At 26.3% G+C, this 14,856-nt stretch overlaps 1 protein-coding gene across 1 annotated transcript; it reads right to left on the reverse strand.

The window, feature by feature from the left end:
* Window positions 1-164: 164 nt before the first annotated feature.
* On the reverse strand, window positions 165-12,407 carry LOC122858619. Its single transcript, XM_044161602.1, has 9 exons — window positions 10,193-12,407; window positions 9,066-9,222; window positions 8,874-8,984; window positions 5,400-5,596; window positions 2,729-2,941; window positions 2,203-2,353; window positions 1,948-2,138; window positions 950-1,881; window positions 165-879 (listed from the first exon to the last, which is right to left on the reverse strand). Exons 1-9 carry the CDS (start codon window positions 12,140-12,142, stop codon window positions 507-509), a joined length of 4,275 nt encoding a protein of 1,424 aa, XP_044017537.1. The 5' UTR covers window positions 12,143-12,407; the 3' UTR covers window positions 165-506.
* Between the last annotated feature and the right edge of the window lie 2,449 nt (window positions 12,408-14,856).

A 14,856-nucleotide genomic window follows, 5' to 3' on the forward strand; every position in this document is an offset into this window, starting at 1 on the left:
TTTTATTGAGACGTTTTAATTAATTTTAATTTTACAGGGCTTATTTTTTAGATATTTTTTTTTGGATTTAATTGTAATTTTTAGTTGAAAAAAAATTAGAAAGAAATGTTGGTTGACGATTTTCGAAATGAAATAATTGTGGATAAATTAAATTGAGACGCTTATTTTGTAGAAAAATTAATATCATTATTTATTTTGAATTTACAGGTTAAAAACTTAACGAAATAGATAGTACATAAATTATTTAATCAAAGTGATCATAAGGAATTCTCACCTGGAGGAAACCCAGACACTTGATTAACACAAGAAGAAAATTTAATAATTATTTACCAAAAAATGTACATCATTTTTATATTTAAAAAAAAAAGTATCTTCTTGATTTTATTTTAATTTTTATTTTTTGATTTTATAGTGTCTGTAAAATCAAAAAACAACGGTACAATATATTGTTGAAAAATATTTACCTTTTTTTATTTTTTAAAAAGTTATATAAAATAAATGATCAATCAAAAGTAATTTTGTCGAGTCTTTGGAGCTGAGGAAATAAGTTCTCTACGTTTCCAAACTGGTGCATTAGTTATACCAGTTGTTCTTTGTCCCTGATTATTATTTGAACTCAATGTTGAACTTTGTGTTATTGTTGTTGTTACTGGTAATCTATTTGACAAACTCTCAGCATCTGGAATATGACGTGTTTGATGTCGTGAATCAGTATAACGTCGTTTTGTATATTTTTTATTATCATTTGACGATAATGTTGTTGACGTTGTTGATGATGTTGTTGTTGTTGTGGTTGTTGCTGCTAATTTTGATTGAATAACAATTGTACTTTCTGGTCTTGAATTATGAAGCATTCTTTCAATATCAGCTGTCTTTGATCTAGAATTATAAATCAATAATTATTTAATTTTATTTTTTATTTTCAACAAATTAATTTAACAAAATTTACCTCAAAACAGCTCCACCAATGCTTGTAATACTTGGTGTATATGCTGGACTAGTATGTTTTGATGATTCTTGACTAATTGATCTTGAAATTTGTCGTACTTCACTGGACGTTGTAAATGATACTCGTTGAAGAACAGCTTGTTGATCGGGTATATATGATACAGCTGTAACAGCACTATCAGGACTACCTGGTGGTGATGATGCCCATGAAGGTGGTGAACTTGGTGGTTGATCACCAGATAATGTTGCTGATGATCCAACAGCACTATCACTTCCATGTCTACCACCTTCACTACAACCAGATATAGAACGTTGTCTTTGTCTTCTTGGTGGTGCTGATGGTTGTTTTGGTTGTTCTTCAATATATGGAATATCTGGATCATCAAGATTAAGAGTAAAAGCACTAGACATTGGTATTGTTAAATTAGCTGTTATAACCATTGGTGATGATTTTCTTCTTGGATCAGTTGGATCTTCACTTGAGCCACTATCAACACTATTACTTCTTCCTTCTTCTTTTCTTCTACTACCTGGTCTTTTTGGTCTTCTTGGTTTTGGACCAATATCACCACCAATACCAGCCATTTGATGAAGACACTGTTCACGTGACCATACTTTTTTAGCTGTTTGAGCTGTTGATATTAAATTTTCTTCAGAAAATACTTCTACTTCACTACCAGGATCAATTTCATCATTGCAATGTTCTTCAGCTTTTTGTGATAATGCAATATCAAGATCTGCTGGATGTGTTTCCATCATTTGAAGATATAATTCATCTAAAAGTGCAGCTGGTAAAGTAAATAATGTTGATGCATTTTCTAATAATGCACGTACAACATTTATCACATCAATTCGCTCTTCTGCTCTTTCAACTGATACTTCTGATCTCGCTTGTCCAGGTTTAACACAATGCAATATATTTGGTGCAAATACCTTTTTTTAAAATACAATATTAATTTATTTAAAAAATTTAATGAATTTTTATTTGATTTTTCTTACCGTTGCAAGATTTGTTAAATCCATTTTATTACCAGTCAACCATTCACCAGTTTCACTTTTACTATCTTCACTATTTGCTGCAACTTCAGTTAAAAAACTCAACAGTGCACATAGAGTTTCACGATTTGTTGCTGGTAAAAGTTGAACGAGATGTTGAAGTGCCTCCTGCTGAAGACGCCTGTTCCGTATTTCTTAAATAAATATTTTTATCAATTAATTTTTATTAATTCATATTTTTATTCAATGTTATCTTACTTTGCGTGTGAACAAAGGCTTGATAAAGCTCTCGACAGAGTAAAGGATCTGGCAAATCTCGAAAATACTCTTTCAATAATGTTGCAACATCATGGGGACACTGATCAGGACCAATTTTAGTTTCTCTTCCACAGTCAAATTCTTCTCTCAACTATGGTAAAATAAATATCTAATAATTTAAATTCTCCATCATTTTTTTCCACCAATAATTTAGAAAACAAACTTACAATATATTTTTAATATCAATTAATCAATCAATCAATGTCAGCAATAAATAAAAAATATTACAATATTATTAGTTAAACAAAAAAATAGAAAAATAAATTTTATTTATTATAGAAACTTTTTTTCATGTTAAAATACTTTTTCTATTGTTCTATTATTCTCATGATTTACCAACAAAAATATGCAAATTAAAAATAATAAATAAAATAGAAAAAAAAGTCAAATAAAAATATAAATTTAATTTATTATACATTGTTAATAAGATTGTTTAAATTAATAATCAAAAAAAAAATTAAATTACCTGTCTAACTCTTTTTTTTGAAGGTGAAACTCTAAATATGCCAAGTGTTCTGAGACCAGTGACCTCAAGATGTTTGATACATTGTCTAACAATTCCAGGCACAGCATCCCATTCACCAGGTGGACCACCACTGTCACTCAATTCAATGACACCAGAATCACTACCAGTCAATGCACCACCACCTTTTGATGACAATGATTCACAAGAACCACCCTGATAACAAAAACAAAAAAAACAAAACAAAAAATTTAAATAACAGATGACAAAAAAACAATAGAAAAGAATTTTTATTATTCGAAAAATTTATTGTTAAATTATTCTTAATTAGTAGAGACTATAAAAACGACCTTGGTCTTGTTCTATTTTAAATATAAAATGCCACACAATGTGCACAACGTCACATGGGAGTGGTCTAGAGAATTTTATTTTTTTATTTTTTCATTTGTGACGTTGTTGGTACATGTACACTATTTTTTTTTATTTCTAATTTTTTTTTTTTTTCAACTTAAATTATTTAGTTTTTTATAATAATAATTATTTTTATTTAAATTATAAATTATAAATTAAATTTGGTAGTTATTTTTAGATGAAGAAAAATATTTATATTTATAGAAATTTTTGTAGTTGTGCTTTTTTTTTGATATTGATTTATATTTGGATGGAAAAAAAAAAAAATGTAAAATTTAGAAACAATATTAAAATGGATATTTTAAAATGAAAAAATAGACTTGCATAATGATTTATTGCATTGGATGATTAATGATTGGCTACCACGAGTTCATCAGACCAATATGTTAGTGAAAAATTTATTTTTAAATCAGATGATATTGTTGATCTATATAAAATTATTAATATAGTAGTTGTTGGTTGACGTAAAATTAAACATCTGTTTTATCGTCATAGTTATTTAATTATTATTTCGTCATTTGTCAGGTATCATTATCATTTAATTATATAAATTTAAATTGATTCATTTTATAGAATTATATGAAAGAAGAAAGAAATATTTTATATAGTTTTTAATTTTTCAATTTTTAAGTATTTAATTACAACTTTAATTTATTATAGTACAATTTATTGTCGTCGTTATGGAATTATATCTTTAATAAAAATTTTCCTTATTGAAATGTAGAAATAAAAATCCTGCTTGATAATTTTTTCAGATATAGTATATAAATAAATTTTTTATTGTTATTCAAATTCATTCAAGTAATTGAAAAATATAATTATTATTTAAAAATATCTCTAGAAAATATGTTAGTCAAGGAAATAGTTCATTCGTTAATTTTTCTATTTCAATTCCAAGCTTAAATTGAAATTAATTAGTAGATTTATGTAAAAAAAATCTTTCAAATTTCAAAGTAAAATATCCTGATAAATAATTAAACATCCCTTTTTTTCGATTAAAATTAATCATTGTAAAAAATATTTTTACAGCTCATTTTATTTTCGAATCAATCTCGTGTTAATATTGTTTTTTTTATATTAAATTTATAATCAATATATTTCTCACTTGCTAGTAGAAATTTTCTACAAAGTTTTATATAATAATTGACTTTTTTGATAAATTCCAAACGCGATTATTTTGTTCGTTCTATAGAAATTTTAAAAAACTTTAACCATATTTTTTCTCTATTATTATTATTTTTCAAGGGTGCTTTTGACAAGTAATAAACAAACTAAAGCATGAAATGAAAAATAAATAAAAAATAAACTATTTTTCCAGCATTACTGACACTGACATTCAAGGATCAATGGTTCGTAATGATGTTTAGCAACACGTAAACATCGTCAGCTTGTCAAAAAATTAGGGGAAATATTTTGTTGACGTCATGCTGACGTATTTTTCTATATACTTTTTTTCATTGTCAAACTATATACAAGTATACCAATAAAATACATAAAAAAAAAAAAATAATTTTATTTCTCTATTGTATATTTATGTATTTTTATTATTTGTAAATTTCTATGATATTTCAACAGACAATATATTTAATACTCAAACATGACCTAAATTCTTTCATCCATAAAATACATAGTATAAATTATAATTTTAATAAACAGCTAACAAAATCACACATCCTCCAATCAAATCAAGAAAATAAATATTTTTAGTCTATTCACAGTATCTATTTAAATAAAATCAATCAAATTTATCACTATTTTTAAATGTCAGATAAAATACAGACAATTATATTTGCGTCATTATTTTTATTTTAAAAATTTTTTCTATTATTTCTATTGTTAAATAAATTACTATTGACTATTAATTTCAAAATGTTTTTTAAATTTCAACAATAAATTGTATTTGAAATATTTTTCTATGCAATGTTGCAGTTTTTTTTTTAACTTTGGCAATGCTTGGTTTTTTAAATAAAAAATCCCTTTAAATTTATTTTTAAACTAGAGCTCAAATATATCCTTCAGTAGAAAAAAAAAAAAAATAATAAAAAAGTATATAAAAGTAAAAAGTTATTTCAACATTGAATCAATTGAAATAACATATAGTAGTTTACTAGATATTCAAATTTAAAATAGCATATGGATCCTTGAATATCAGTTGGATTGAAATGTTATTTGTGATGAGCGTGGGTGAATGTTGGTTTATCTTATTTTTATATAAATTCATTTATTAATTGTACACAGCAAAATCAATATATTATATACTGACCTCTTCTGTTTTGGAGGAAGTGGTGGTTGTTGTTGTGGGTGTCTCAATGAGACTGGTAAAACTAGCCCTACTTCCATGTCTACTACTTCTTGATAAACAAGTGACGTCAGATATTTCACCAGTTGCAATTCTTGCCAGTCGATCGTTCTCCAGACACTGCGATATTGGAATTCCAAATACAAGACCACCCGAGGAATCTGAAATGTCAATCAATCACATATCATTCAATTTATATTTTTTTTTATTATTAGCTGGAAATATATTTGTTTTTTCTTTTTCAATTAATAACAACTTTTTGTAATTTATAGAAGATATACTCAATAAGTTATTTCTAATTTATTTAATTTGTATTAACAATTAATTTAATTAACATTAAAAGGTAATATAAATTTTTAAAATAAAATTTCGATAATTTAATTAAATGATTATTTCATCAATTAAATCTATTGGAAAATTAATTTGAATAAATTATTTATATTTTAATTATTTTTCTATTTTTTTTGTTTTAAAATAATAATTATTTTTTAAATGAAGAAAATTTTAGTTCAAGAATTTATTGATTTATTTTTCTAATTAACAGCAAGTAGAAAAATAATAAATTATTCAATTTTTACTAATTTTTTTTCTATCAATTTAACGAAATTGTTAATGGCACCGATACGGAAAAATTTACGGGAAAATACGGGGACATTTTCGGGTACTATATGTATACGAGCATTGCATATATATTCACCGTAAATTTTTCACTTTTCCCATAAGCTGCAGTATAAATATCTCCGTAGTTTCCGTAAATACGGAGAATTATACGGTGCAAATAGTGTCACCGTAATTATTAGTATATTCAATAAATTTTATTCATCAATGATAATAATAAATGTCTCATTAATTGATGATAATTTTTATACAAACGTTATTAACAGATAGCTACATCAAATTAGCGTTTTCAATATTAAACAATTTTTTTATCAATGAATATATTTTTTGAATTTTTCATTTTTCATTGAAGGATATATACAGATTTATTTATTTATTTTTTTTATTTATTTATTTATTTAATTTTTAATATCCCAGCGGCTGGAGGCCATTATAAGGACTAGGATAAAATTGCAGTAAGCAATTTAATACAATTGTTTTTAATACTTTAAAATTTTATAAATAATTGAATAAAAGTCATTCAGATTATATTTAAAATATCTTAATAATATGTAATTTGAATAATTTTTATTCAATTACTTATAGAATTTTCGAAATACATATAAATTTCTAATTATATGTTTAAATATTTTTGAAATAAAAAAAAAATGTATTTCATTATAAAATAACAAAAAAAGAAATAATTATATTTTCGAAATTTAATAAAATTCATCAGTATAATTTTTTATAACACACAAATGCAATTTTGACGTTTTCCATAACACTTGTGTACGATTATAGAATTTAATCTAGGCCAAGAAATTTATAATATGTATATTTTTTAGTAAATAATAATTTTTCTGATATACTTGTGAGAAAATATAAATTTAAATACTCAAAATATACCTCAATATCTAAATTTAGAAATGCAAAATTGAAACATTCTTTTTATAAATTATTTCCTACATTTTAATTTCGATAAATTAATATTTTCCAATGATCAATTAAAAAACAAAAATAATTCATTTAATAAATTTATTAAAAAATAAAATAAACAACGAGTTCAAAATTAAATTGTAAATTAAAAATAACTGCTCATTGTTAAAGAGGCTTTTGATTGACGTCTAGTGCTTTCGACACGGTTCTTTACACCTCATTTAAAGATAACGAAGATAAAAAAAAAAAAAAAAATACAAAAACATATGAGATAAATAAATAAAATTAAGAGGGCGCACACCCGGCATTTGTATAGATCGCAAATAAACTTTGTATATGCGGAAATATGCAACCGACCACCCTGTTTCTATATTTAGACTGGAGAAATTGTGTCTCATTCTCATACCAGTCCGGACGATGATGTTACGTTTAAAATTTTTCAGGACTGTGATAAATAAATCAATAAATAAATCAAACAAGCTCATTAATGAGCTTTTAATTTTATAATTTTGTCAAACAATTATCCCATTAAAAAAATATTTTAAAAATTAAAAAACAAAAGCTCTTTTTGTGTATGAATTAAATTTCCTCATCAGAGTTAATTTGTTGAATAAATTTAATCGCTATTTGCCCAAGTGTAAAGGACAAAAAAAATATATAAAGTGTATTAAAATTTAAAAATAACTGAAATTTTTAAATTTCAAACTGATTATAATTTTTCCACTTGGGTTTTTTTAAATTTAGTAAAATATTTTGCAAAGTAATACAAAAATTTTCCACTCAATGATAAGAATTTTCCAGTGCTCATTGACATTATATTCACATGCTTGAACTTTTTGTAAACAAACGATATAATGCAAGAAGACAATGATTATCAGATACACAGTAAAGAGCCAACAATCATTCTGGATGAGTGGCTTAAATGAGAATTTAAGCATCAAATGGGTCAGTGATTTTATCAAACAAGGGATTCTTGATGATACTCAACCTATCAGTTTTTATTGAACAGAAAAATTTCAAGCTTTATATATTTTTCTCTTCACATTTTCACAAATAATATTTTTCAAATTGAACATACCCTTTTCTTTTTTTTCTCCTTTTTTAATATAAAAATAATAAATAATAAAATTTGAAATGAAAAAAAAATTATGAAGAGAAATTTCATTGCAATTTTAAATAAAACAAATATTTTATTTTTTATTCTAGAGATCAAAGTAAATTTATTTTTTGTTTATATATTTTTTTTTGTTTATGAAAATAAAATTCGCTTAATATCACATGGTTTTTGATAAATATATAAAAATTTTATGTCTCGGTATGTATTATAATGAGAATTAAAATATTATTTATTTATTTATCACTTTAAAATTATTTTGATTCAAAGAAACACATTAAAGTGGTTTAAAAAAAAAGGAGAATAATAATATACATGTCTGAGAAAGAGTCACATGAAGAGTATGCAATCTCTATTTTTTACCATGAATATTTATAAATAGTATTTGGTGGCTATTGCTGGACTTGAAGTTTCTTTTGCCTTCTCGTAAATGTAACGACCAATTCACTACTGCCAAATGTACGGAAATAAAGCTACATATTACTTGTGCTTGACATCCATAAATATTTGTTTAAAAATTTAATTTATAATAAAGAGATAACGAGACTTTCAAATTTTTTTTTTTTCAAATTAAATTTAAAAAAAAAAAATGAAAATGACAAATAAAATGTAAAAATATAATATTAAATATATTAAATTTCTATTTAAATTTTTAAATTTCGTTTAACAATTTTATGATGCTTTTTCATTCAAAAAAAAAAAAAAAAAAAAAATTATTTTGCATTGTTTAATTAGGATTATGTATTTAAAAAAATAAATAAATAATAATAATTTCTTTTTTCAAATCTTACCTTTATCATCTTTATTTTTATTTTCAAAAAATCCAGTTGTCAGAGCTTTTCTCTTCAACAAATAAGCTTTTCTTTTTGGTTTATTTGTAACAGATCTACTCGTTAGAGATTCTAAAAAAAAAAAAAAATACAAAAAAATATAAATAAAATTTGTTGTAAAAAAATATATTGAATGTAATTAATAGTACCAACCATTTGGTGGCCTTATGACAACACCAAGATTAAGTGCTTGCAACTTAGCAACAGCAACTCGACAAAGGACTTTTCGCTCAACTTCAGACAGGGCTCTCAATGATGTATCTTGAAGAGTAACTCGACGCCCACTTGTACCAGCCCACGTGCATTTTCCCTTTAATTAAAAAACACATATATTTTAAATATCAATTTAGCTTTTTTTTATTTTTTCTAATCACTCGACGAGTGTGAAATAATTTATTGAGAATATTCAAGTGGTCATTTTATTAAAGCACAAAGTAAATATAATTTAAATACAATTTAAATATAATTTTATATACAAAATTAAAAATACCATGCAACTTTGTTACTGATGTATTATTTCTGGAAAGTGGCATGAATAAATTGGCTGTGAAAGGACGATGTGAATCATTGAAAATGTCAGAGCAAAGAATAATAATCAACTTGTATGCGAGCTTTTTTTTTCAGTAAGTAAAATATATTAGACAAAAAGAAAAAAAAAGGCAGCTTTTTATTCAATTTATATTATGAATTTTTTATATTTTTTCTATGAAATATTTAGAAAATAATTCGAGTTATTATTTTATAAATATATCCAAAGATTTTGCGATATTTAAAAATTTTTAAAAATAGGGTAATATAGCACATGCTTGGAATGTAACTATTTTTGTCGGCGCCAGTGAAAATTCCGAGGCCCTAATATGTCGTTTCTCGGTCTAATGAGTTTTGCCAGTCACAAGGTCATCCCTTGATGTCTATCAATCATATTTTGAGGTCAAAAAAATTCATACAATATACACTTTATCAAAAAGGACATTAATCCAACAAACAAAAAGAAAAAAAAAAAAAGAAGAAGACGAATATACAGATAAAAAACAAATTGTAATTGTTATTTTTTTTTAGGCTCCACGTGGTGTCGAGGTCAAGCGAAAATAGTCAGCAGACATGTTTACGAATAATAAAATACTATCACGTATTGAAAAGAAGAAAAAAAGGAGAAAATAAAAACGCAATAAGAAATTCAAAATAAAAAGTGGGTGTGGCATGAATAAAAAAAAAAAAATAATATCTCTATTAATTTGAGTGTGAAATTTTTGATTTTATCAAATAAAGGAAAAACTCACTTGAGGTGTCCAAACAGAGGGTTGATTGACAGTTCTAGAGGTACTTTTGCTTCTTGATCTCCATATTCTTTTGGCAACCAAACGACTGCCATGATGTACAACACTGCTAGAGGATTTGCTCTTCTGCATTGCTGCTCCACCTGAAGAATTTGAAGAAGTAAGAGCTGGTGAACCTGGTGCCGAATGTGGCTTGTCTTTGTGAGTATTAGAACCATGAAGGAGATGGGAAAGAAAGGATTGATGATGATGATGTTTTGGTGTTGTTGGTTCTTCAGATCCTAAACCAGCATCAATGCTACTTCTTGAACTAGCATTTCTACTTGCTGGTGATGTTGTTGTATCAGCATCAGAAATATTATCACCAGCCTCAATTGACAATGTTCCACTTTCTTTATAACGTAATATCCAATTTTCATTTGTCTGTGATCCTTTATTATTACCATCGTCATCACCTGGTTTTGTTATTTCACCTTTTGCCTTAATATTTCGTAAATTTCTATCATAATTGACACGTTTAAATCTGTCAGCTTTATCAGCATCCATTGATTTTTTTCTTGCCATTCTTAAATATCTTTTAATTGTATCACTAACTGATGGTGACACATCATCATTTTCAACACTACTACGTCTTCGAAAATTTTTTCCACAATCACGTGGATTATCTCTTTCTTCTTTATCTCTATCAGCAATAAGTGAATCAATTATTTCTTTACTCAATGGATCAGTTTGTGCAGCAGTATCAACAGGACTTCGATCAGTACTTGGTCCTTGTACAGCAATCAATGGTGGTGGTGATACCAAATCTCTTCCACCTCTTTGATTTGATTTCCAATCATTATCACGAGTTCGAGGATTACCCCACCAACGTGGTGGTTCATTGTATGCACCTGTTGCTCGTGGTCCACGAAAACCCCTCGTACATCTTAGATCAAAATATAATTTTTCCAACAATTTACGATCAGTTAAAATACCAGATATAACATGCTCACGATTTGGTGATTTAGCATAATGACGACTGAGAGTTTCAAGAAGTGATTTGTGTATATAATCACCACGATATGGTACTGTTGGTTCAAGTGGCACATAAGTATTAACATTACTTGGAACATTGCGGCTGGAAGAAGCTCGTGGTGGTGGTGGTGGTGGAGTTGTTAATGGTGATGGTGGTGGAGGTATTCTTCTTCGTGATGTATCATCTTTTCTTTCTGACATTATGAGATTTAAATGTTGCTGAAGTTTATCAATAAGACTCTGATAATCAAATGGAAAATTTGTACTTTCAGTACTGTCAGCTGAGCTAGAAATTTTTGAATCCTTAGCTAAAATATTATCTGATTCACCAGGCTCCCCATGCATGTTCAAATATTTTTGTAGCATATCAGCCAATGCTTTTGCCTCGGCATCTTCTTCACGAGTTCGTCTTTGATCAATTGGCGTGTTGGGAATACTACCACTTGCTAGTAACCAGTCTCTTTTTAATTTTGCTGGATCAAAACGTCCACCAGATGTTGCTTGATATATCAGGGCATTTGGTGATCCCCGTGAGTCATCAGCTTCATCAGCAGAACAAGCTTTTGTTCGACAACTTCCACCTTTAACCAATCTTCTATTTCTATGTGCTCGAAAACCTAAACTTCCTGGATACGATGCTTTTCGCCAGAGTAAAAATTTTGGCTCACGTTGACAAACTTCCTGAAAGTATTGTTCAATTTTTGGTATATCCTCGGTTCTATTGTGTGTACCATCAGGAATTAAACGACGACCGGCATCTGCCATATATCGCCATGTTTTTCTTGTCAATAGCCATCTTTCTTTCATTGGTTTACTTGATTTTTTAGTTCTACGTTCTTTTGATGATGCTGGAGTTGCATGATGTGATGATGAACCAACATTTTCACAACTATCACGACGTGAAAAACGTCTACCACTACCGCTGGAACGCTCAGCCATTGCGGCGTCCCGCTCTTTTTTTGCTACACGCACCACTTTCGCGTTTTAACAACTTATTATCATCTATCATCAACCTCTATCACCATTATCAACATTCCAAATTATTCAACACTATTACGGCTTATTTATTTGCACATTTTTTTTTCATTTTTTAAATTTTTTTATCACAAAAACACTTGACAAAAAACCACGATAAAAATTGATCACTTTTTCTATTTGTATTTTCTAAATTATAAATTTAAAAAAAAAATTGATACAAGCCACTGGAAATTATTCTATTATTATTATGCTTTTTTTTTGAATTTCTTTTTATGCTTTTTATTTTTGTACGACACGTAAAACACACACACACACAAATAGAGATGAATATAGTGGAGGCAAGTTGTGAGAAATCACTGCCCAGCGATTCCTCAATCTTCTATTTTCGTATCGGGCACCGATCCGATCAACCAAGTGATTCCCGTGGCCAAACTTTACGCTCTTCACATTGGCAATTCATTTTTTTAAAAATATTATTTAAATATTATTAAATGCAAAAATTATAATTAATTTAATCATCACATGCAATAATTGCGCAATACTTTGTTTTTAAATTTTTTTTGTTTATATTTTGTTGAAGCTACACATTCAACTGTTGGTAAGTTTTGTAATTAATTTATCTTAAATCATCACTCACTGGTATATTTTAATTTATAAATTAAATATCATTTGTTGTTGGTATTTAATAACCACACACTTTGAGCAAATATCATCTTAAATTAACTTGGTCAACTTATTCATTAACACATTTGATATTTAAAGAAAAATAAACAATAAAACTTGGTCATTAACAAAAAAAAGAAGATAATATAATTTGTTTAATTTAATTATGATTTAAAATTGATATTATTGGGTCCAGTTGGTTGTCTCGTGAGCCGGCAAGGTGGAGGCTGTCTAAGGTACGCGACTACTGCTCTCAGGGCGTCGCGACGACGTAGACACTCTGTTTCTAAAAGCGTCTACAAACCTCCCTCACACCTCGTCCCGTTTTTAGTTTCTTCTGATCCCCTCATCATCATCATTATCATCATCAACATCATCATCATCATCAGCAACATCATCATTTTTACTCTTTGCCACTTTTACTTTATTATTTTTTTTTTCTCTTCTCTTTTCTTTTTCATCTGTACCATTTCATGACACTCTTCAAATGTTCAAAAAGATTTTATGAAAACTCAAGATGTACACTCAACTCAGCCAACAATATACTTGTATTTTTTTTTTTTTACATGTCGATGAAATATTTTTGTCAATATCATAAACATCTTGAAGATTCATCAACAAGTTGCTCATTATTATCAACAATTTATTTATCTCAATAAGCTTTGCTCCAGTGTGTCATCTTGCTATGAAAATTTAGTTGAATTTTTCCATAAAACAACTAATTTAAAAGTCATTTTTTTTTATAACATCATCATCATCATCATCAAGGAAATGGATTTACAAAAAAAAAAAAAAAACATAAAACAATTTATCATCTAGATGAAAATATTAATTATTCAACAATTACATGACTGGGTTGGTGTTATTATTAAAATATGCAGAGACAATAATTAGGATAGTATTGTTTTTTTTTTTTGAATTTTATTTTGTCACAGATATTTGCAATTTTTTAATAGAAAAAAAACTAAATAATATTTTAATAGGATATTTTGGCAATGTGACGTGATAGAGTTGCCTCGGCCTGAATAACGTGTGTGATTCGTTTGCAACAGTGGATTGACTATTCAAGACGATCCCTTGGGGTCACCAGTGACGTATTAAATTACGCATGTGTGTGTGTCTGTGTGTATAGTTTTTTCGGGAATTACTCAACAAATAAAAAAACTCCAGATTGCCTATTTCAAGAATTATCGTGTTACAAATATTTTTTTTTAATATTTAATTTGGATATATTAAATTGATTAATTGATGTATTTTAATTTTAAATTTTTATTAAATTAGAAAATTAAATTATAAAAAGTTTAGAATTAAAATTAAAAAAATATTTTAAAAATTTCATTGTAAATTTGTTTTTCTTTTTTAAAAAAAATAAATTTCTATTTTTTTTATTTTTTAGTTTCTAATTAAATTCACTGAATTATTTATGTAAAATTTAAATTATAATAATTTAATAAAAAAAAATTTTTTTAAATATCTATTTGTTATTTGTTAAAAAAACTAATTAAATATTTCTAAAAAAATTAAATAATTGATATTTTATTTAATCAACAATTTCAATAAATATTAAATTATTTACAATTCAATTTTTTGTATGTCCTTTTTTTATTTCTCTTTGACAAATAAACAATTGTATTTTTTATTTTCAATTTAAATTTTTTAATAAATAATATATTTTTCGAATTATTTATTTAACACTTGTGCAGATTATTGGACTGTGAGTGCCTACGTGATCTCGAGACTAAATTATAAATCAGAAAACACGTTTATATTTTTTTTTTTAATCCCTCAAGTGTACAGTATAACTTTGCTAGTCAAATTTTTCATTCTTAGTTATTTTTGTATTTATTTTTTATTTATTTATTTAACGAATAAGATGATCGTTCTATCATTTACAAGGTCTATCTAACACATTGCGGATATTTTATTTTTTCACCATACAAAAATTTTTTTAAAATACATTTCTATACCTATTTTTGAATAATACAAAAATTGAAATAAAAAAAATCTAAGCT

The sequence above is a fragment of the Aphidius gifuensis genome, linkage group LG6 (assembly GCF_014905175.1).
Source record: "Aphidius gifuensis isolate YNYX2018 linkage group LG6, ASM1490517v1, whole genome shotgun sequence".
Lineage (NCBI taxonomy): Eukaryota > Metazoa > Arthropoda > Insecta > Hymenoptera > Braconidae > Aphidius > Aphidius gifuensis.